The sequence below is a fragment of the Sus scrofa genome, chromosome 4 (assembly GCF_000003025.6).
Source record: "Sus scrofa isolate TJ Tabasco breed Duroc chromosome 4, Sscrofa11.1, whole genome shotgun sequence".
NCBI classification, from domain to species: Eukaryota; Metazoa; Chordata; class Mammalia; order Artiodactyla; family Suidae; genus Sus; species Sus scrofa.
Window position 1 is genome coordinate 130149735 of NC_010446.5, and position 18772 is coordinate 130168506.

Genomic DNA, 18772 nt, shown 5'->3' on the forward strand with positions numbered 1-18772 from the left:
AAAAAGCATTAGTTTGGATGTTTCTAAATTTTTAGTTAGTCTGCAGACTGAGACTATATAAAATATATTTGTCCGTTCACTAATTCAGGGAAGTTTGTGAGTCTCTGAGCCATGAACTCTGCCGAGCACTGGGGTCACAGGGGGAACAAGATAATCAGGGTTCCTGGTCTCAAATTTTATAACAGTGTGGAGAAAACGGACGGGAGACAGGATCACCGCGGGGTGTGAGGCTGGGACAAACGCGGTGATGAAAGTACAGGGGCCGGTGATAAAGAACAGCTGGTCACAGGAAGGCCGGGCAACTAGTTAAGGGTAGGGAAGCTGTTTGCACCTGGGGCAGAGAGGAAAGGCTTCTCTAGACAGGGGAGGACTGAGCTGGTCCTCAGTCATGGAGGAACCAGGGAAGGATGAAAAGGAACCAGTCATGTGAAGAACGTTGGAAGATCCTTCAAGACAGACGGAATAGCCACGACCAAGACCCGGAGAGGAGAACCATCTAGGTACTTTCCGGAAGCGGAAAGGAGGCCGTGGCTGCATAGGGAATAGCGACAGGTCGTTTGAGATGAGCTTGAGGAACAGGTAGGAAGCAGATCATGAAGAACCTCTTATGAAACCTGTTGAAAGGTTTCAAGCAGAAGCAAACATCGTCTCTGACGGAATCCTCTCTGTAATTTCCAGACTTTGTTTAACAATGTCTGGCATGACTGGCTATCTCGAAGGATAAAATAAATTCCAGGAAAAAGAAATTGACAACATGAATGTGACTTACAAAGCATGTGATGTACCTAGTCTGTTTATGAGGTAGAGTGTGGTCTTTGCAGCAAATGGGGCTAGAACTATCGGACATTCACATGCAAAAAATTAAGTTGGATCCTTCCCCGTGCTATGCACAAAAATCCATACAAACCGGGTCGTAGACCTAAATGTAGGAGCTAAAGCTGTAGCTGTCTCTTAGAAGACGATGCAGGAGTAAGTCTTCGTGATCTTGGGCTTCTTTGGGGGGATTAAAACTGCTTCTAAAGCTGATTGTGGTGGTGGTGGACAGCTGTGGGAATTGTACGCTTCAAACAGATTCATCCATGACGTCTCAGTAAAATTGTGTTTAAAAAACAGATGTGATGTGTTAATTCTGAGACAATACAGCTACTCTGACAAAGTTTAAAGTAATCAATAGGGACTCTCAGCTACTTCCTCTGTGTCATAAGCGGGCTGAACATCAAGCCAGCTGTTCTCCGTTAACACAACATTTATTTAAAAGCTTTCCTATTTCTGTAATCATTGAAGAACTCTATTAAAACAGGCACATGGTAGAAACTGTTGCTTTTTTTCCAGTCTGCCCTGCAAGCCTCTAAATACACAAACGGGTTGCAGTGGGTCATGTTAACTTGTCAAAGTCAACGTTTTGGAGCAAAACATTACTTGTGCATTTCGGAACAAGCAGTAAAACAAACCAGCCTAATATCAGTGGAATTTTACCATTACTACTACCCAAGAAGAAAAACAAACTGTCTTTAAAGAGAAAATAAATGTGAACAAAAGGACCAGGGGAGATCTTTCTGATTATAATGGTAGGGGGAAAAAGTGCAGTATAGTACACAGGCCACCCCTTTCTCACACATAATGAGCTTTTTAAATATGTGCAGAAGTTTACTGTGAAAATGTTCCTGGTACATCCATTTCCTAGAAGCTAAAACGTAGTATAAAAACCTCTCACTACCCTTCGCCTTTTATTCACGAACTTTGGTTTTACTTCCGGCAGACAGCAGGTGTTCTTTAAGGCATTCTTTATTTATAATAAATACCAAGGGGACTGGCTACTGTCTAAGCATTTTCCACTCTGAGCATGCGTTCTATTATTCATTTATTAAATATTAAGCATGAGTTTTATGCCAGTCACAGTTCTGGGCACTCGTGTTACAACCATGAACAAAACAGACAAGGTCTCTGCTGTCATGGAGCTTACAGTGCCGTGTGCAAGAGCCGTGTGAACGAGAGTGGCGCCTTCTGATAGCACGGAATGCTGTGAAGAAGCGGAGACGTGGTCATGGGTACAGGTGCCCTGGTAAAGGGGCTGCTTTCATTGGGATGGCCCCAGGAGCACTGCCAGAGGTGACATTAAGCAGATGCCTAGGATAAAAAACTGTCAGGCATATGAAAATCTGAAAAGAAGGAAAAACGACTTCCTAGGTCAAGAGAGCGCCTAATGCAAGGGCCCTGGGATAGAAAGGGCAGTTCTTAAATCCCCCGTGGGGGGGGGGGGACAAGTGGCTGAGGCAGGAGTCTCTTAAGTAACTGCAAACATGATGTCAAGGAAACAGGGGAGGCGGTGGGGTGGGACGATCCCCTGACGAGGTTTGACGATGCCGCTGATGGCAGGGGCAGCTGCTTGGCAGCTTTTGCACTGGGAAAGATGTCTGATGAGCATTGGCGGTGATGATTTGGTTTGTTTTGCAGAAAAGGGCTCTGAGTGAGAGTGGACCAAAGCATTTAGGAGGCTGTGCAGTCACGCAGATGAAAAAGCGATAGAGCAGTTGGGAACACAAGGGAACAATAGATAATAGTAAATACTGCTCACCTTCAAGATGTGTTTTGGAGCTGTAGTTGACTGGATTTGCTCATGGTTTGAGTATTGAGAAAGAGAGAACATATAATAAAGAATAAATCCTGGTTTTTAGCTGGAGCAACTGAATGGTTGATCATGCCATTGAGTGTGTCATAGAGTTACAGACTTTTGGTACTTAGGTGTGTGCAGGTATGTAATTTCTTTGTTCCTGGTTTATCTGGTTTTCTCACAAGCCCTAACTTACTGACTAGCTGAGGAGCGGTTGGGAGCTGGGGGAGACAGAAAATTTTTATACCCAATTCAGTCAAAAGCTTAATCCATTCGTATCATTAGTTGTCTCTCTAGACAATGCTCAGACTCTCAGGATGCTTGGTCTCTCAAATTCTAAATCCTCCACCCGCCTCTTCTGCTCCTGCCGAGAACCGAGTCTGTCTCCTGGGGTGGCGGATGAGGGGGCCTGGAGCCAGAGGCAGGGCGTCCACACTGACGGGGGCGAATCAGTGCCAGGCCGGGGCTGCTGCCCACCCTCCCGGCTTCTGATGGTGGCATCTCCAGCTGCTGATGGGGGGAGCTTCCCCCGCTGAACGAGCGTATCAGTGGCTGCTAATCCTTGGGTCCCTCTGAGGTCGGCTGTGGTTCCCACTCGTGCCCTTTGCTGCAGAGCCACGGCTTCCCACGTAACGGCCACCGACGCTGACACTCGTGTGCAGGTTCCCATCCGCGTCCTAGAAGAGTCGGGGATTTAGCAACACCGTCTTCCCCGGTTTGACTCTGCCGAGCGGCCAAATCGACGGGGCCGTAGGCTGTGCGACATCTGCAGAAAAGACACCTTTCCTGATTCCGTGTGAGGAGTACGAAACAAGGTCTCTTTGAAAACGCGGAAACTCAGAAAGAGATCTGAACACCTCGGTCTGCCTCCCTCTCCACTGTCCCACTTTCTCCTGAGGCCAATGGAAAAGTCTAGGCTTTCTCTTTCCGGCCCTGTGTCATCTATTCTCATCCTTCTGCCATCCAGGGAAATCCTTAGAGTTCCGCGGGGATCAATGCAAAGGGTGTTTTCACTAGAACCCAAGACGCTCTTGTGTGCTGGGTGCCCAGGGCTCAGCTGGTGAAATGTTCAAGTTGGAAACAAAGAAAGTAGAAAAATCATCTTTTAGTATATTCAACCTGTGGACATACCAACCCCTCCGGCTAAATGAGGTAAAAGTCCATGGACCCAGAAGGGCAAAATAGAAAAGATTCTAATAATTTTCAAAATATTGCCTATTACAGTGGAGGTGTGGAGACTAAGAGAGAAACAGCCTGAGGGTTCGAGGAGGAAATGCAGGAGTTCAGCTGGGACACGTAACGTTTAAGACGCCCTGAGGAATTCAGGAAAAGCCGTCGAGGGTAGATCAGGAGGCAGTGGCAGGTCAGGACAGCAGACCGAATTTCAGGAGCGGGTAGAATGCAGACAGTATTTAAAGCCACAGGGACAAGATGAGGGCACCTAAAAAAGAAGGAGAAGAGGGCACTCCAGCACCACGTGGGTGGGCAGAGAAGAAGCCAGCGTGTGAGGAGAGGGAGTGGGGAATCCGGGAAGCCTGCTGCCCACGGAAACAAAGTTTAAAAACATTTCAAGGATGAAAAAGAAGCTTCAGATAAGATGAGTCAGATAACCAACCACCAGACTTGTCTATATGGCGGTCAGTTGGTGACCTGAAAAAAAGCGATTTCAGAGATATGGTAAGAACAAAAGGACAAATGAAGAGAGAGTGAGAGTGAGAAATAGTGACAATGAGCATAAGTAAGTCTTCAAGATGTTTTACTGTGAGCAGGGGCAGAAAATGGAGCTAGAGAAAGAGGAGAAATTGAATGGATGAATAGAGAAGAAAGGGAGGGAGGGACACGAGGTCAGGGGGGCTTTTAATGAGTGATGTGCAGCATATTCGATGCTATTAAAATGGTCTGGTCAAGAGAGGAAAATCGACAGTGCAGTGAAAATGGGGTGCTTTCAGAAGGGAGGACTTAGGCTGCAGGTGGGTACATCGAGGAGCTGGCCTCCGACGGCAGGAACAGAGACACAGCTCGTGCAAGAGAAGGGAACAGGAGCAGGGCTCGAGTGCCGTCTTGGTAGGACAGGCACTAGGAGGAAGAGATGGCTCCGGGATCTCAGTGAAGAACGAGGCAAGGCTGTGGACTTGAACGTGAGGAGGGAATGGAGGTTCGGAGACAGAAATGAACTCCTCAGATGCCTTGCTGAGTCAGCTTCCTCAGTTACACACATTCGTGAAATTCACTTACGATCAGTACAATGTCAGCAGCTATGTTTACATTATCCCCAGTTTTATTAATGTTTAAATATGTACATATTTACAAATATTTATGCACATACATATGTACACATATACATGTAAAATATTACATGCACATACATATATGCAAATGTTATATACATATACATGTATATTATATACATACTATTTAAAGGTATACTTACAATGATGCCTACACTGAATTATTGGTTGGAAGGTAGATTGCCATGCAGTGGTTTTCATGGATCTCTGAATATTTGAGTTCAGTACCACTGTGGAATACTGAGAGGTTAGAAGAGTTTATGAATTCTCTCCTAGTACTGCAAGAAAGGTCTAACATTTTTAAAAATTGTAAATTTAATTCACACATTTACAAATTAAAGAAAAAATATAATCATCTCAATAGATGAAACGAAAATCATTTAGTACAATTTCATATCCATACACTGAGCATCATACTTAATGGGAAAACGTCAAAGAAATGAGCAAAGATCACTACTATTCACCATTTCTGTTTGACATGTACTGTCAGAGTCCCAGCCAGTGCAGTAATATATGAGAAATAACCTGCAATAGATGGTTAGAATTAATGAGAGTTTAGCAAAATGCTAATAGACAAAAATTATTCCATTCTTTACCAGAAGCGATTAGAAGAGTTTTAAAAATACAATTTTAAAATAAAAGCTAATACAGTTAGTAAAAAAAAAAAAAAAAAAAAAAAAAAAAAAAAAAAAAAAAAAAAAAAAAAAAGAAGAGTTTTAAAAAAAAAAAATTAAAATAAAAGCTAATACAGTTAGTAAAAAAAAATTAAGTACCTAGGAATAAACTTAATAAATGATTTGCAAAGTTAAGCACCTAGAAACAAATTTAACAAAAAACTTTTTTGAAGAAAGTGTTCATTGGAGTTCCCGTCGTGGCGCAGTGGTTAACGAATCCGACCAGGAACCATGAGGTTGCAGTTTCGATCCCTGGCCTCGCTCAGTGGGTTAAGGATCCAGCGTTGCTGTGAGCTGGGGTGTAGGTCACAGACGCGGCTTGGATCCCGAGTTGCTGTGGCTCTGGCGTAGGCTGGTGGTTACAGCTCAGATTCGACCCCTAGCCTGGGAACCTCCATGTGCCACAGGAGCGGCCCTAGAAAAGACAAAAAAAATTGTTCATCAGTTTAGTAACAAATACAAACTGATGTATATTTTATATTCATGGATAGGAATACTCAATATCAAAAAAAAGTTAATTCTCCCCTAAATTAGCCTACAATTTCAGTCAGCCTCCTATGGGATTTTTTAATGTAACTTGATTGATGAAAAGTGATTTTAAAATTTACATGGAGGATCAAAGGGCTAACATGACAGTTTTCAAGAACAGGTTGCTTGGGTTGGTGGCAGAAGTGAGCCAAGGCAGAACTTGCTGGCCTGATGTCATAACTTACTGAAGCTAATTGTTCGGTGCCATCCTCATTCACAGGCAGACCAACAGACCAGTAGAAATAGGGTGTAGACCCAGATCTAAGTATGTTTTAAACTTCACATGTAACACATTGTTTATGCATTGAAGATTCACGAGGAAAGGGTGAAATATTTGATAAATGGTTCTGGTTTAATTGGTTATCCAAATGGAGGAAAAAACAAACCTCTCCTTCACGTCAAGGCCGTGCACACACACACACTAGTGACTCCCCAATTAGATTAAAGATCCAGTTGTAAACATCAAAGTTTTAAACAGGAGAATGTTTTATGAGTTCGTGGAAGGAGGTGAGCCCGTACATATCTCTAAACACTAAAGTAATAGGAAAATATTGACGAATTTGACTACATTAAAACTGTGAGCTTGTGTGAATTGGAAGGTATACTAAACAGTGAAAAACTAAGCACCAGACTAGGAAAAGACATCTGTGATACATAGAATGAACGAAATACAAATATAAAGACTATGTATTAGAAACTTTTCTTTTTTATTTTTTATATTACTCAATGAATTTATTACATTTATAGTTGTACAATGGTCATCACAACCCAATTTTATAGCATTTCCATCCCAAACCCCTAGCACATCCCCCCACCCCCAACCTGTCTCATTTGGAAACCATAAGTTTTTCAAAGTCTGTGAGTCAGTATCTGTTCTGCAAAGAAGTTCATTGTGTCCTTTTTTCAGATTCCACATGTCAGTGAAAGCATTTGATGTTGGTGTCTCATTGTCTGACTGACTTCACTTAGCATGGTAATTTCTAGGTCTATCCATGTTGCTAAAAACACGGTATTTTGTTCCTTTTAATGGCTGAGTAATATTCCATTGTGTATATGTACCACATCTCGATCCACTCCTCTGTGGTTGGACATTTAGGTTGTTTCCATGTCTTGGCTATTGAAAATAGTGCTGCAATGAACATTGGAGTACATGTGTCTTTGCGAGTCGTGGTTTTCTCTGGATAGATGCCCAGGAGTGGAATTGCTGGATCCAATGGTAGTTCTTTTTTTAGTTTTCTGAGGAACCTCCATACTGTGATGGAGCTGGAGACTCTCGTACTAAGTGAAGTAAGTCAGAAAGAGAAAGCCAAATACTACATGATATCGCTTATATCTGGAATCTAATGTATGGCACGAACAAACCTTTCCACAGAAAAGAAACTCATGGACTTGAAGAACAGACTTGCGGTTGCCAAGCGGGGAGGGAGAGGGAGTGGTCGGGACTGGAAATCTGGAGTTAATAGAGGCAAACTGTCGCCTTTGGATGGATAAGCAGTGAGATCCTGCTGTACAGCACTGGGAACTCTCTCTAGTCCATTGTGGTGGAACCTGATGGAGGCTAATGTGAGAAGAATGTATGTATATGTGTGACTGGCTCACTTTGCTGCACAGTAGAAATTGACAGAACACTGTGAACCAGCTACAATGGGAGGAAACAAAATCATTTAAAAAACAAAACACATGAATAAGTAAAAGCTCATGTAGTTAACCTCTGTGATGTAAATCAGCCCCTCTTAAAAAGTCCACATTAACCACAAGTAGGTCTCCTGTTAGTGTCACTGTCACTTCAACAACCTCTGGATGCAGCTAGAACCACAGCAGTCGAGCTCACCCGCTCTGGCGTCCAAGTTCAGCGGGCTTTTTGAGGCTAGCAGGACATCTGCTCAGAAGTGCCGGCATGAGTCATTTCCTTGGGTATCTGTGTGTTCGTTCAGCAGGTATTGATCAAGAGCCTTCGTGGCAGCGGCAAACCACACTTTATTCTTTGTCCACATCATTTTTGTAGTTTGCCAAGCTTTGGGACACGAATTCGAGATTTCTGTTTTCATTTCCAGCTAATGCAAGGAATGCTGTGATTAATTATTAGCTATTTTAAAACTCGCAGCCTGGCTTACTGGGGATCTCATTTAAGCCTAAGCATTGTAGACCTGCACATTCACATGACTCCTAAAATATTTTAGCCACATTTTACTGAAAAAAGTAGTTATTGAAAATGTTTAGTCTGCTTTTGTCTAAACAAAATATAGCTTAAAATGAAAATATTTTATTTTCAAGTTTAATGTGACTCCCTTCTTTCCTTCCATGAGTTTCTTTTCTCTCCTTTTTTATACTAAGATCAGATAGCATTTCCTTAGTCTTACATGCCATGGAGATTTTGAGATTCTCCTTCACCAGGTATTAGATATATTTTATAATTGTGTACATTCAACAGTATCTTGAGCCCATAGTAGTTCATAGAACTGCTGAAATGGATGCATTTGGGTTTTCTTTCATTATGTTCTGGCTAATTCAATGTGTGTACTGAAGCCAAGCAGTTTTCCTCCTATAGTTAAGAATGGCTTAATTTTGTCTTTCTGGGCCGGTCTGCATATGTGAACTCCACTCGCTAGTAACAGCTGTGCCTCTAATGCCTCGAGACCTCTTTTTAAATAATTACACAAACAGTATTGTAGAGAAGTAACCTCGTTTTTCCTCAGTGTTCAGTTCAGTGGCTGTGTGATACAAGTATGTCAGCATTCTATCCAGCCCTATCTAACAGCTTACCTTCTTGTTTATACTAAACATTCAGGGACCTGAAGGAGTTGTGGGAATTCCAGGACAAAGAGGCCGTCCCGGAAAAAAGGTAATTTTTTTTACGTCTTTTCATGCTGGTTTTCTTTCTTCGATGTGCCCCGAGCTCCATGGTATATATACTGTGATGCTTTTCTTCATGAAGAGATAAAGCAATAAAAAACGGTAAATTTGGCTTAACAGGCACACTTGTAATAGTTAATATTTAATTCCCTTAGGAGCATTTATTACCCTAACTCTCTGAAGGGAATTTTCTATCTTGTAGTTTCTAAAAAGAAATTTTCTTTTTCTCTCCTGTTTACCAAAAATTCCGTAGAATTTTTGGGCAAGAAAAGAGAAAAGAAAAATATTATCCCATTTGTGCTATTTTGTAGCAGCTCGAGTGAAATATTTAGGGGAGAGAGATAGTATTAGGATTGTTTCTGGGTTTGTTTTAATGTATTTTTCTAAATTGAAAAGGTTAATGATGGATTTTTTCTTGTCCGTATATCAACTAAGAAACACAAAATAGGTTTGATTTTCTTCCTTTATAGTTTACTAAGAAAACGTGATGTATTTGTAAAATTTCACCCACTATAATGAAAAATTCATCCTGTATAGAGTCAGTAATTTGCTCAGGAATTGGTGAGACATAAAGATGATTTTCCCATTGTACTGCAGTTCAGAATCTGTTTACTGTACTTACGACAAGTCACAGCACATTCTAGTTCCTAAAATCAGATTCTGTTATTTCTGCAAATAGTCCATCCTTCTCGTACTTTGGGGGCAGTGTAAATGATGAAATGAATGAGGCGAATTTTAGTTAAAAATAAGCCTGATCCTGAAGTCTCTCTCATCCGACAGAGTGTCGTCCCTAAAGTCAGCATTAGAATGGGGCGCGCAGGTCCTTCCCCCACCTGTGCCTTTGGGGAAGCCTGTGAACTCTGAGGAGTAACCAGAAATTTCCCGACTGTGGCCATCGTTGCATTTACTTGATTATCAATAAGAGAGCAGGTTGGTTCCCACATTCGGAAGACGAATAGAACGTGTAATGTTTAAAAGCAGCTAGACTCTGGTGCTAGAGAAGGATCAGTTAGCCTGTTGGAAAACGGAAGGTCACTCGTTTTCTGAAGGAGCTAAAATGATTTTCAAAAAATGTTGCTGATTTTTAAAGACAAACTCCAACCAAGTGAGTGGTCGTCCTGAATATACAGAGCCTTTTGCGTGAGATTTTTGTGGCATTGAAGTTCTCTACAGAAATAGGCTTCACGTAGGGCCTGTGTTTTCTCAGGATAACAGTAAATACATGTATGCACACGTATGTACATTCATATATAATAAATTTCAAAATAAAATCTTGTTTATTTGTAATTCAGCATGAGCACCAGGTCTTTCCTGCATATTCGGCCAGTTTTTTTTACGTTAGTTTTCCAAAATTACTTTTTTTTTTCTTTTTATGGCCACAGCTGCGGCATATGGATGTTCCCAGGCTAGGGGTCGAATGGGAGCTGCAGCTGCCAGCCTCCACCACAGCCAGAGCCACAGCTGATCCATCCGAGCTGCATCAGCCACCTATGGCAAAGCTTGCTGAAAGGCCGGACTCTTAGCCCACTGGGCAAGGCCAGAGTTCAAATCCACATCCTCATGGGGACTGTGTCAGGTTCTTACCCTGCTGAGCCACAGTGGGGACTCCCGGAAGTTACCTTTCAGCTAACCTGGGTGGTGAGGCTACACTGCTGTTGTCAGGGGCTGTGGTCCCACAGAGTTGAAGCAGAGTCACGGTTTGTAGACTTTGGCTTACAGAACAGCCTCTGGAGCCATTCAGTGTTTGATATAGGTAATTAATCCAAGTATCATTTTTTCTTCCTTCTCTCTCTTACTATCGGCATCGACAGGGTGACAAAGGACAGCTGGGGCCCACGGGAGAAACTGGAAGCCGAGGGGCCCTGGGACCAAGTGGAGAAAGCGGTCTGAAAGGCGCCAGAGGCACTAGAGGTGCCGTGGTCAGTATTTGGTTTGTGTCCAGAAGTGAGTGCGCTGTGGATGGAAAAGCAATGCATCCGTGTCCTAAAGGCCCCGTCCTTGATTAATTTTACAGAGAGAGCAGAAGTTCTACTGAAAATAATCCACCTCCGGGGGCTGTGGCGGATTGTAAGCATTCCACAGTAAACGGCGTCCGGCGTCGTGGTTCTGGACGCGAGAAGGGAAAGGAGAGACAGCTCAGAATGGGAAAAAAATATGAAACAAGGTTTAAGAAGATCAGATTGTAACTCCCAGCCTAAGTAGGAAAGTTTATATGCTTGCACTTAAAATCAGGATTTAATATCTCTCTAAAACGATGCTGTCGTGGATGACAGATTGCTTTGAAAATTAGCTTTACTTGAAAATGGATTTTCTTTATACGCTTAGATTCTACATGCTTCTCTGGAGATTATTTTTCTAGCCGTTGTGATAAGTTTCCAAAAATCTACTAATTTTTAATCTTTTGTGTGAATTTTACATGACGTTGGAAACAAAGATAGCATAATCCTTCTGAACCTACTATAGCAAAATTTTGTTGCTAACGTGACCTCAGAAAGTCCCAGCTGCAGAAGTGCAAGAGACTTCAGAGTTAGTCTTTGGACTGTTTCATACGGGTATTTACAAGGTGCACAAGGTGCACGTGTCTGTGTCCACATCACCGGTGGCTCTGCTCCGGGGCCTCGCGGAGCTGGCACAGTCTGTCGTTTCAGGAGGTTTCCCTCAGGCTCCTTTGAAGTTTTCCACTCCTTCCTGCCATCGTTCTGGTCCAGGCCATCTTTACTTCCTTTTACTTAAATTACTGAGATTTTTCTGCTTTGGCTCGTGCGTTCAAAAACGTTCTATAATGTGACTGATTTTCAATTTTTTCCAGTTTTTTTGAGCCTCGGTTGACAGACATCCCTGTGTGTGTGCAGCGTAGTGATTTGATTTACACACATCATGAGAGGATCACAAGTTTAGTGAACATCCATCCACAGACACAAAAGAAACAGAAAAAACGAATATGCTCCTTGTGGGGAGACCCTCAGGCTCTCCTCTCTCACTTTCACGGGTACCCTGCGGTCCTGGTAACTGTTTGGGTCGGGGGTGCAGGACCCCCTGAGGACCTACCTGTCTTGGAGCCGGGAGAGTCGGCCCTGCCGACTGCCCTCAGGCGGTTTCCCATCCCACCTTCCACCTCTGCTAACCCATCACCTGATCGCTGCTCCTGTGAGGGTGTTTGCTTTGAAATATAAGTGACATATGACACTGGATTTCCTCTTACACAGCACAGGGATTCAGTATTTCTCGATGTTTCAAAATGATCCCCACGGGAAGTCTGCTTTTAATGTCCAGTTTCGATATGTTCCATACAAAAATGTCATAGGTGCGTTGAGCCTGTGCCCCATGTTGTACGTTTGAGAACCGCGACTCATTTATTTTGCACCTGGAAGGTTCTAACTCTTAGTCTCCCTCATGTGTGACTTTCCTCTGTTTGTTCATCTGTTTTATTTTTTGGATCCCACATGTAAGTGATATCATACGATATTTACCTTTCTCTGTCTGACTTCTTTCAATAAGGAAAATACCTTCTGACTTCCTGTGCTAAGCGTAAGATTTCTGGGTCCATCCATATTGTTCCACGTGTCCAGATTTCACTCTTTTTATGGCTAATATTCCACTGTGTATTCGAAACCACATCTCCATTCATCTATCGACGGGCACTTAGGTTGTTTCCATGTCTGGCTTTTGTAAACAATCGCAACGGACATAGGGGTACTTATATCTTTTCTAATTAGTGTTTTCGTTTTCTTCAGATAAATATTCAGGAGTGGAATTGCTGGATCGTGTGGTAGTCCTATTTTTAATTTTAATTTTTTGAGGCAGTTCCATGCTGTTTTCCATAGTGGCTGCACCAATTTATATTCCTACCAACAGTGAACAAGTGTTCCTTTTTCTCCACGTCCTCCCCAGCACTTTTTATTTGTTGTTTTTTGATAACAGCCATTCACATAGGTGTGAGGTGGTGTCTCGTTCTGGGATGACTTGCAGTCCCCCGATGATTCGTGATGTTGAGGCTCTTTTTATGTGCCCCGAGGACATCCAGGAGTCCTCTGTGGAAAAAGGCCGATTTGGATCCTCTGCCCATTTTTCAGTTGGGTTGTTTGTTTTTTGACATTGAGTTGTATGATTTCTTGTATATTTGGACTATTAATCCCTTATTAGATTTACTGTTTGCAAATATCTTCTCCCATTCATTAGGTGGCCTTTTTGTGTTATCGATAGTTTCCTCGATGGTATAAAAGCTTTTCTGTTTTGTATAGTCCATTTGTCTAATTTTGCTTTGTTTATTTTGCCTTAGGAGACGTATCCCAAAAAATGCTCCTGAGAGCATATTGTCAAAGAGCACACTGCCCGTGTTTTCTCTTATGTTTCAGGACTTACATTCCAGTCTGTAAAACACTGAACTTCTTTTTGTGCATGGTGTGAGAGAGTAGTCTGGCTTGATTCTTTTATATGTAGCTATTTATTGAAGAGGATTTTTCCATTGTATATTCTTGCCTCCTTGGTCATAGATTAATTGCCCATAAAAGCATATATATTCATTTCCGAGCTCTCTATTCTGTTCCATTGATCTATTTTTGTGTCTGTTTTTGTGCCACTACCATACTGTTTTGGTTACTGTAGCTTTGTAGTATTGTTTGAAACCAGGGAGAATGATACCTCCAACTTTGTTCTTTCTCAAGCATTCTTGAAATTTCTTGGGGGGGTGGGAATCCATTTTGGCTCTTCACATACCTCCATCTTTGTTCTTCTTTATCAAGCAATCTTGACACTTCTTAAGAAAAAAAATCAATTTTGGCTATTCAGGGTCTCCACACAAATTTTTAAATTATTTATTCTAGTTCTGTGAAAAATGCCATTGTTACAGGGATTGCATTTAACCTGTAGATTACCTCGGGAGTATGATCACTTTAACAATTTCCTGGCCGTGCCCATGGCAAAAAGAAATTCCCAGGCCAGGAGGCAAACTGACACCACAGCAGTAATGGAGGCCACTGCGGTGACTATGCCAGATACTTAACCCACTATGCCACAAGGGAACTCCTTGATGCAATTTAAAATGGAATTTTTTTCTTAATTTCTCTTTCTGATAGTTTATTGCAAAAGATTTCTATATATTAATTTTGTATCCTGCAACCTTACTGAATTCATTGATGAGCTCTAGTAATTTTTTGATGGCTTCTTTAGGATTTTCTTTGTGTAGTATCATAGCATCTGTAAACAGTAACAGTTTTACTTTTTCCTTCCAATTTGGATTCCTTTTATTTATTTTTCTTATGTGGTTGCTGTGGCTAGGATTCTAATACCATGTCGAATAAACATGGCAGGAGTTGTCTTGTTCCTGATCTTAGGAAACGCTTTCCACTTTTTATTGTTAACTATGATGTTAGCTGTGGGCTTGTAATATGTTTATTAAAAATTAATCACATTACCTCAACATAAATGTGAGAACAAATTTATCCAAAGAGTGTTGTCTTCAAAGTAGGCTCCTAAGAATATTCACTTTTTAAATGTTCTCAAACTACCTTCCCAAGAGGTTTCACAAAATTTACACTCCTACCTACCACTGGTACTTCTTTCTAATCCTTTTTTTTTTTTCTTTCTTTTTCAGGCCACAAGTTCAGCATATGAAACTTCACAGGCTAGGGGTCGAATGGGAGCTACAGCTGCCAGCCTACACCACAGCCACAGCAATGTGGGATCCGAGCTGTGTCTGCAACCTACACCACAGCTCATGGCAATGCTGGCTCCTTTAACTCACTCAGTGAAGCCAGGGATCAAACCCAAGTCCTCATGGGTCCTAGTCGGATTCATTACTGCTGAGCCATGATGGGAACTCCGTCTTAATCCTTTTAATGTTTGTCCATCTGATAAATGAAAAAAAGTGTATCTCCTTTTCTTTCTCACATTTCCCTGATTGCAACTAAGTAATCCGTATTTTTTTTCCTTTGAAAGTTGCCTGTTCATATATACCTCACAGGTTTTTCTATTAGGTTTTTGTCTTTTTCTTAATTGCAATAACTCCTTATATTGTTTAGATGATGATTTTGTTAAATATGTTGCAAATATATTACAAATATATTTTCCTTTCTGTTATTTATCTTTTAGTATTGTTTATTGTATCTTCTGCTGAACAGAAGGTTTTAATTATTGCAGTCAAATTTGTCAGTCTTTCTTTTACATTCTAGGTTTTATCTGTTCATTAGAAGTATCTTCCCTACATAAAGAATAAAAACATATCCTTCTATATCCTTTTCCTAATACTTTTATAGCTTTATTTTTACCTTTAACCTATTAAAGCCTGTGGAGTTGTTTTTTTGTTTGTTTGTTTGTTTGTTTCTTTGCTATGATATGCTTTAAAGGACGAATTTTCTTTGTCCCAAATTGTTAGCCAGTTGTCTCAACATCATTTGCTAAGCAGTCACTCTCTTTCCCACTTTTCTGAAATGCCGCTTTTCTGTAAACTGCTCTCCAGGAATCCTTGGTCTCTCTTCTTCCCTCAATTTGGTAGTATGTTCATAGGTCAGTACCATACCATCTAAATTATTACACCATCACAGTATCTTTTGAGATCTGTTAGGGCAAGTACTTCCTAATTTATTTTTATGAAAGGTCTGGCTCTCACTATGATTTCTTTGCTCTTTCACGAGAACTTTAAAATTAGCTCAGCAAGTTCTTTTAATATTGAATCATTCAATGTAGAAATTCCTTATGTCTTTCCATTTACTTACATCTTCTATAGCCTTCAATTAAGCTGTATTATTTCCTTTATTTCTGTTCTTACACTTTTCTTATTAGATTCATTGTTAGTTTCTTATAGATTTTGTTATTTTTAAGGCATCCTTTTTGTATTGTATCTCTCTTTGGTTCTGTGTAAGAAATTTTTTTAAACTTTATATTCACTGAATTTTGGTGATTCTTAGTGTTCTTTAGGCAAATAATTGTTTCACCTCCTTATTTATTATCCTTATTTTTGTATTGATTAGAACTTCTGGTTACTGTGATGTTTGGCTAGTCACATATTTATTCTGTGCCTCAATTTCCTTATCTCCTATTTATTTTGAGACTCACACAGGAGAGTTGATGGGAAAATTTTTTGATAAAATGAAAGATACGACATTTTTAAACTAATTTTTGCTTTTTTCAGTTGTCTGTTATCTTGTCAGTAGTTTAGGAACATTTACTGATTTGCCTTTAGTTTATATGGTTTCATCATCTATATAATATTGGTAATAAGACTGATAACTGGGTAGGTATTACACGTAAGCCAAATTAGTTTAACGACTTTGACCAGAACTGAAACCATCTTCATTGGAGTATCTGAGGCCGTCAGTGAGTACAGAGTTCTTGAGCCTGTCATTACAGTATCAAAATCTATAGAGTGCATTCTAAGAGTTACTGATGTGTGTCTGCCACAGGCGTTAACAGATACAAACAGTCCTACCAAATGTCAGATACGTTTCTAAGAATGTTCTGGAAGCTACAAGATTCTGGCAACTCTGAAAATATTTCTCTTCATATGATTAAGGATGTTCACACCAGAAGAAAACCAAAGAGACATTTTTGTGGGGGGGTGCTTATGTGGTTCAGAAATAAAACAAGATGAAAGTTGGAATATTATTGTTTTGTTTTCTGATTTCAGACTAAGTTGAACGTCATATCTTGAAAATCTAAATTTTAAATAATAGGAATACAGGTCTAATGATTTAAATAATTTTCTGTTTTGTTCCTCTTGTCTACTTTGTTTTTTAGGGACATTTAGGATTGATGGGACCTACTGGAGAACCAGGGATTCCAGGATTTAGGGTGAGCATTTCTCATTGGAAATAAGGAGTGTATGTTTGCATGAAAACCTATCATAAAGATGTCATCCCAGATATACAAATTCAGATGACATCTCCTGATAAACCTTTCTACCATGTTTGGGCCTCATACCCCTGCAGAGTGAATCCTGTATCTCTTTCAGAAGAGTGCAGTGTCTATACCTTTCTGCTGTACTTAGGCCTCATACCCCTACAGAGTGAATCCTGTATTTCTTTCCCAGTAGTGCAGCGTCTAGTGGTGGTGTGGCCATGGTGGTTTTAGGTAGAGTACAGACAAGTGATACAGAGACTGTCTGCTTACCTGTCCTTCTGTTAGGGCCATGAAGGTCAACCGGGACTTTCTGGGTTGCCAGGACCTAAAGGAGAAAAGGTGTGTATGTATATATTGACTTTTTATCCTAAAATTAAAAATGGAACTCATGTATTCTTTCTGAAAGTATGCATGGAAACATTTTCAAAGAAGAAAAGAAGCACTGTTCAACTTGGGAAATATTGCAAATTCTAGAAGAAAAATAAAGAAATATCAAGGGCCAATGTTGCTTATGTGTGGAATCTAAATTTCCACATGTTGCAGTGTGGCCAGAATTAAAAAAAAAAAAAAAAAAAAAAAAAGGACACAATTGAACATATCTGTGAAACAGAAACAGACTCACAGGTATAGAGAACTGATTTGTGGTTGGTGGGGGGGTGGGGGAGGGAGGAGTGGGCGTTGGGGGTTGGCGGATGCAAACAATTGTGTGTAAGATAGATGAACAACAAGGTCCTACCGTCTAGCACAGGGGACTGGACTCACTATCCTGTGATAAACCATAATGGAAAAGAAAATGAAAAAGAATACAAATAACTGAATCGCTTGGCTGCACAGCAGCAATTAGCAGAACATAGTAAATCAACTGTACTTTAATGAAATGTTTTTTAAAAAGAAATATCAAGGGGCAAAAATTAAATACATTATTACAGTGTCTTTAATGTGCTGTTTCAAAATTGAGGTAGAATGATATATGTTACAGTACTTTGCAAAAAAAAATTAATGACTTCTTGAAAGAGAATGTGAGACTCTTGATCAAATGCCTATAGTACATGTATAGTAAATTTTTATGAATTGGGAGTAACTACCACAGTACTTCTCTTGATTTGTAATATCATTGGAAACGCTGACACTTGGAGAAGATTAGTAAACTGCTTTTTATATAATTCAAGCAGATTGACTCTTCAAGGAGACTGTGTATGAATTGCAACTGTGTATAAAGTATCATAAGCTAAATTTTGTAGGTAAAAAAGCTTTCACTTGAAAAAGATAAAACCATATTGCACATTTTATAACATGTTATGAAATAAAGGCTTCATATTTCAAAGTGTATTTTAGTAATTTGGTTTTGTTCATAAACCCTCTTCATCGCAGGGTTATCCGGGAGAAGATAGCACCGCCCTAGGACCACCTGGGCCTCGAGGTGACCCAGTAGGTTCTTTTCTAAAATTATTTCGATGTTTTCAGATGGAATAAAGTTACCATAATAGATTCACAACACCAAGCATATTTTCTAGGAGTTTTATTTGTTTTATGACATAGGGTTTTATATGAAAGCAGTATTTGCAGTCACGTAACCTAAATATGAAAACCGTTTATATACAGCTCAAGATCCTTAACATAATATAGAAGTTTAATATAATAGCTTTCCAAATCTAACTTTTTAGCATCAAATTCATGATAACAGCTTTTTATAGAGATTATCAAAAAATGACATACTCTAGACATTTAGGGTAAAATTCAGATTTATTTCCAAATTATTAAAAAAAATCACCTTGCTGTACAGTTGAAAATTGACAGAACACTGTAAACCAGCTATAGTGGAAAAAATAAAAATCATTATATAAAAAAAATCTGATCTGTATCCTTTTTATAGTAGTTTATACACAGTTACCAAATGATTGCAAAACTCATCTAACCAGTTACTAGAGGCAATATTCTTTTTTTTTTCTTTGTCTTTTTGCCATTTTTAGGGGGCTGCTCCC

The 18772-nt window shown here is 40.1% G+C and overlaps 1 protein-coding gene across 1 annotated transcript in view; it reads left to right on the forward strand.

Moving 5' to 3' along the window:
* The window catches only part of COL24A1 (collagen type XXIV alpha 1 chain), a 331418-nt gene that overhangs the window by 237975 nt on the left and 74671 nt on the right, over nt 1-18772 (forward strand). Inside the window, 6 exon segments of the mRNA XM_021090341.1 lie at nt 6322-6337; nt 8890-8943; nt 10766-10873; nt 16689-16742; nt 17076-17129; nt 18162-18218. Coding sequence (XP_020946000.1) covers nt 6322-6337; nt 8890-8943; nt 10766-10873; nt 16689-16742; nt 17076-17129; nt 18162-18218 — 343 coding nt within the window.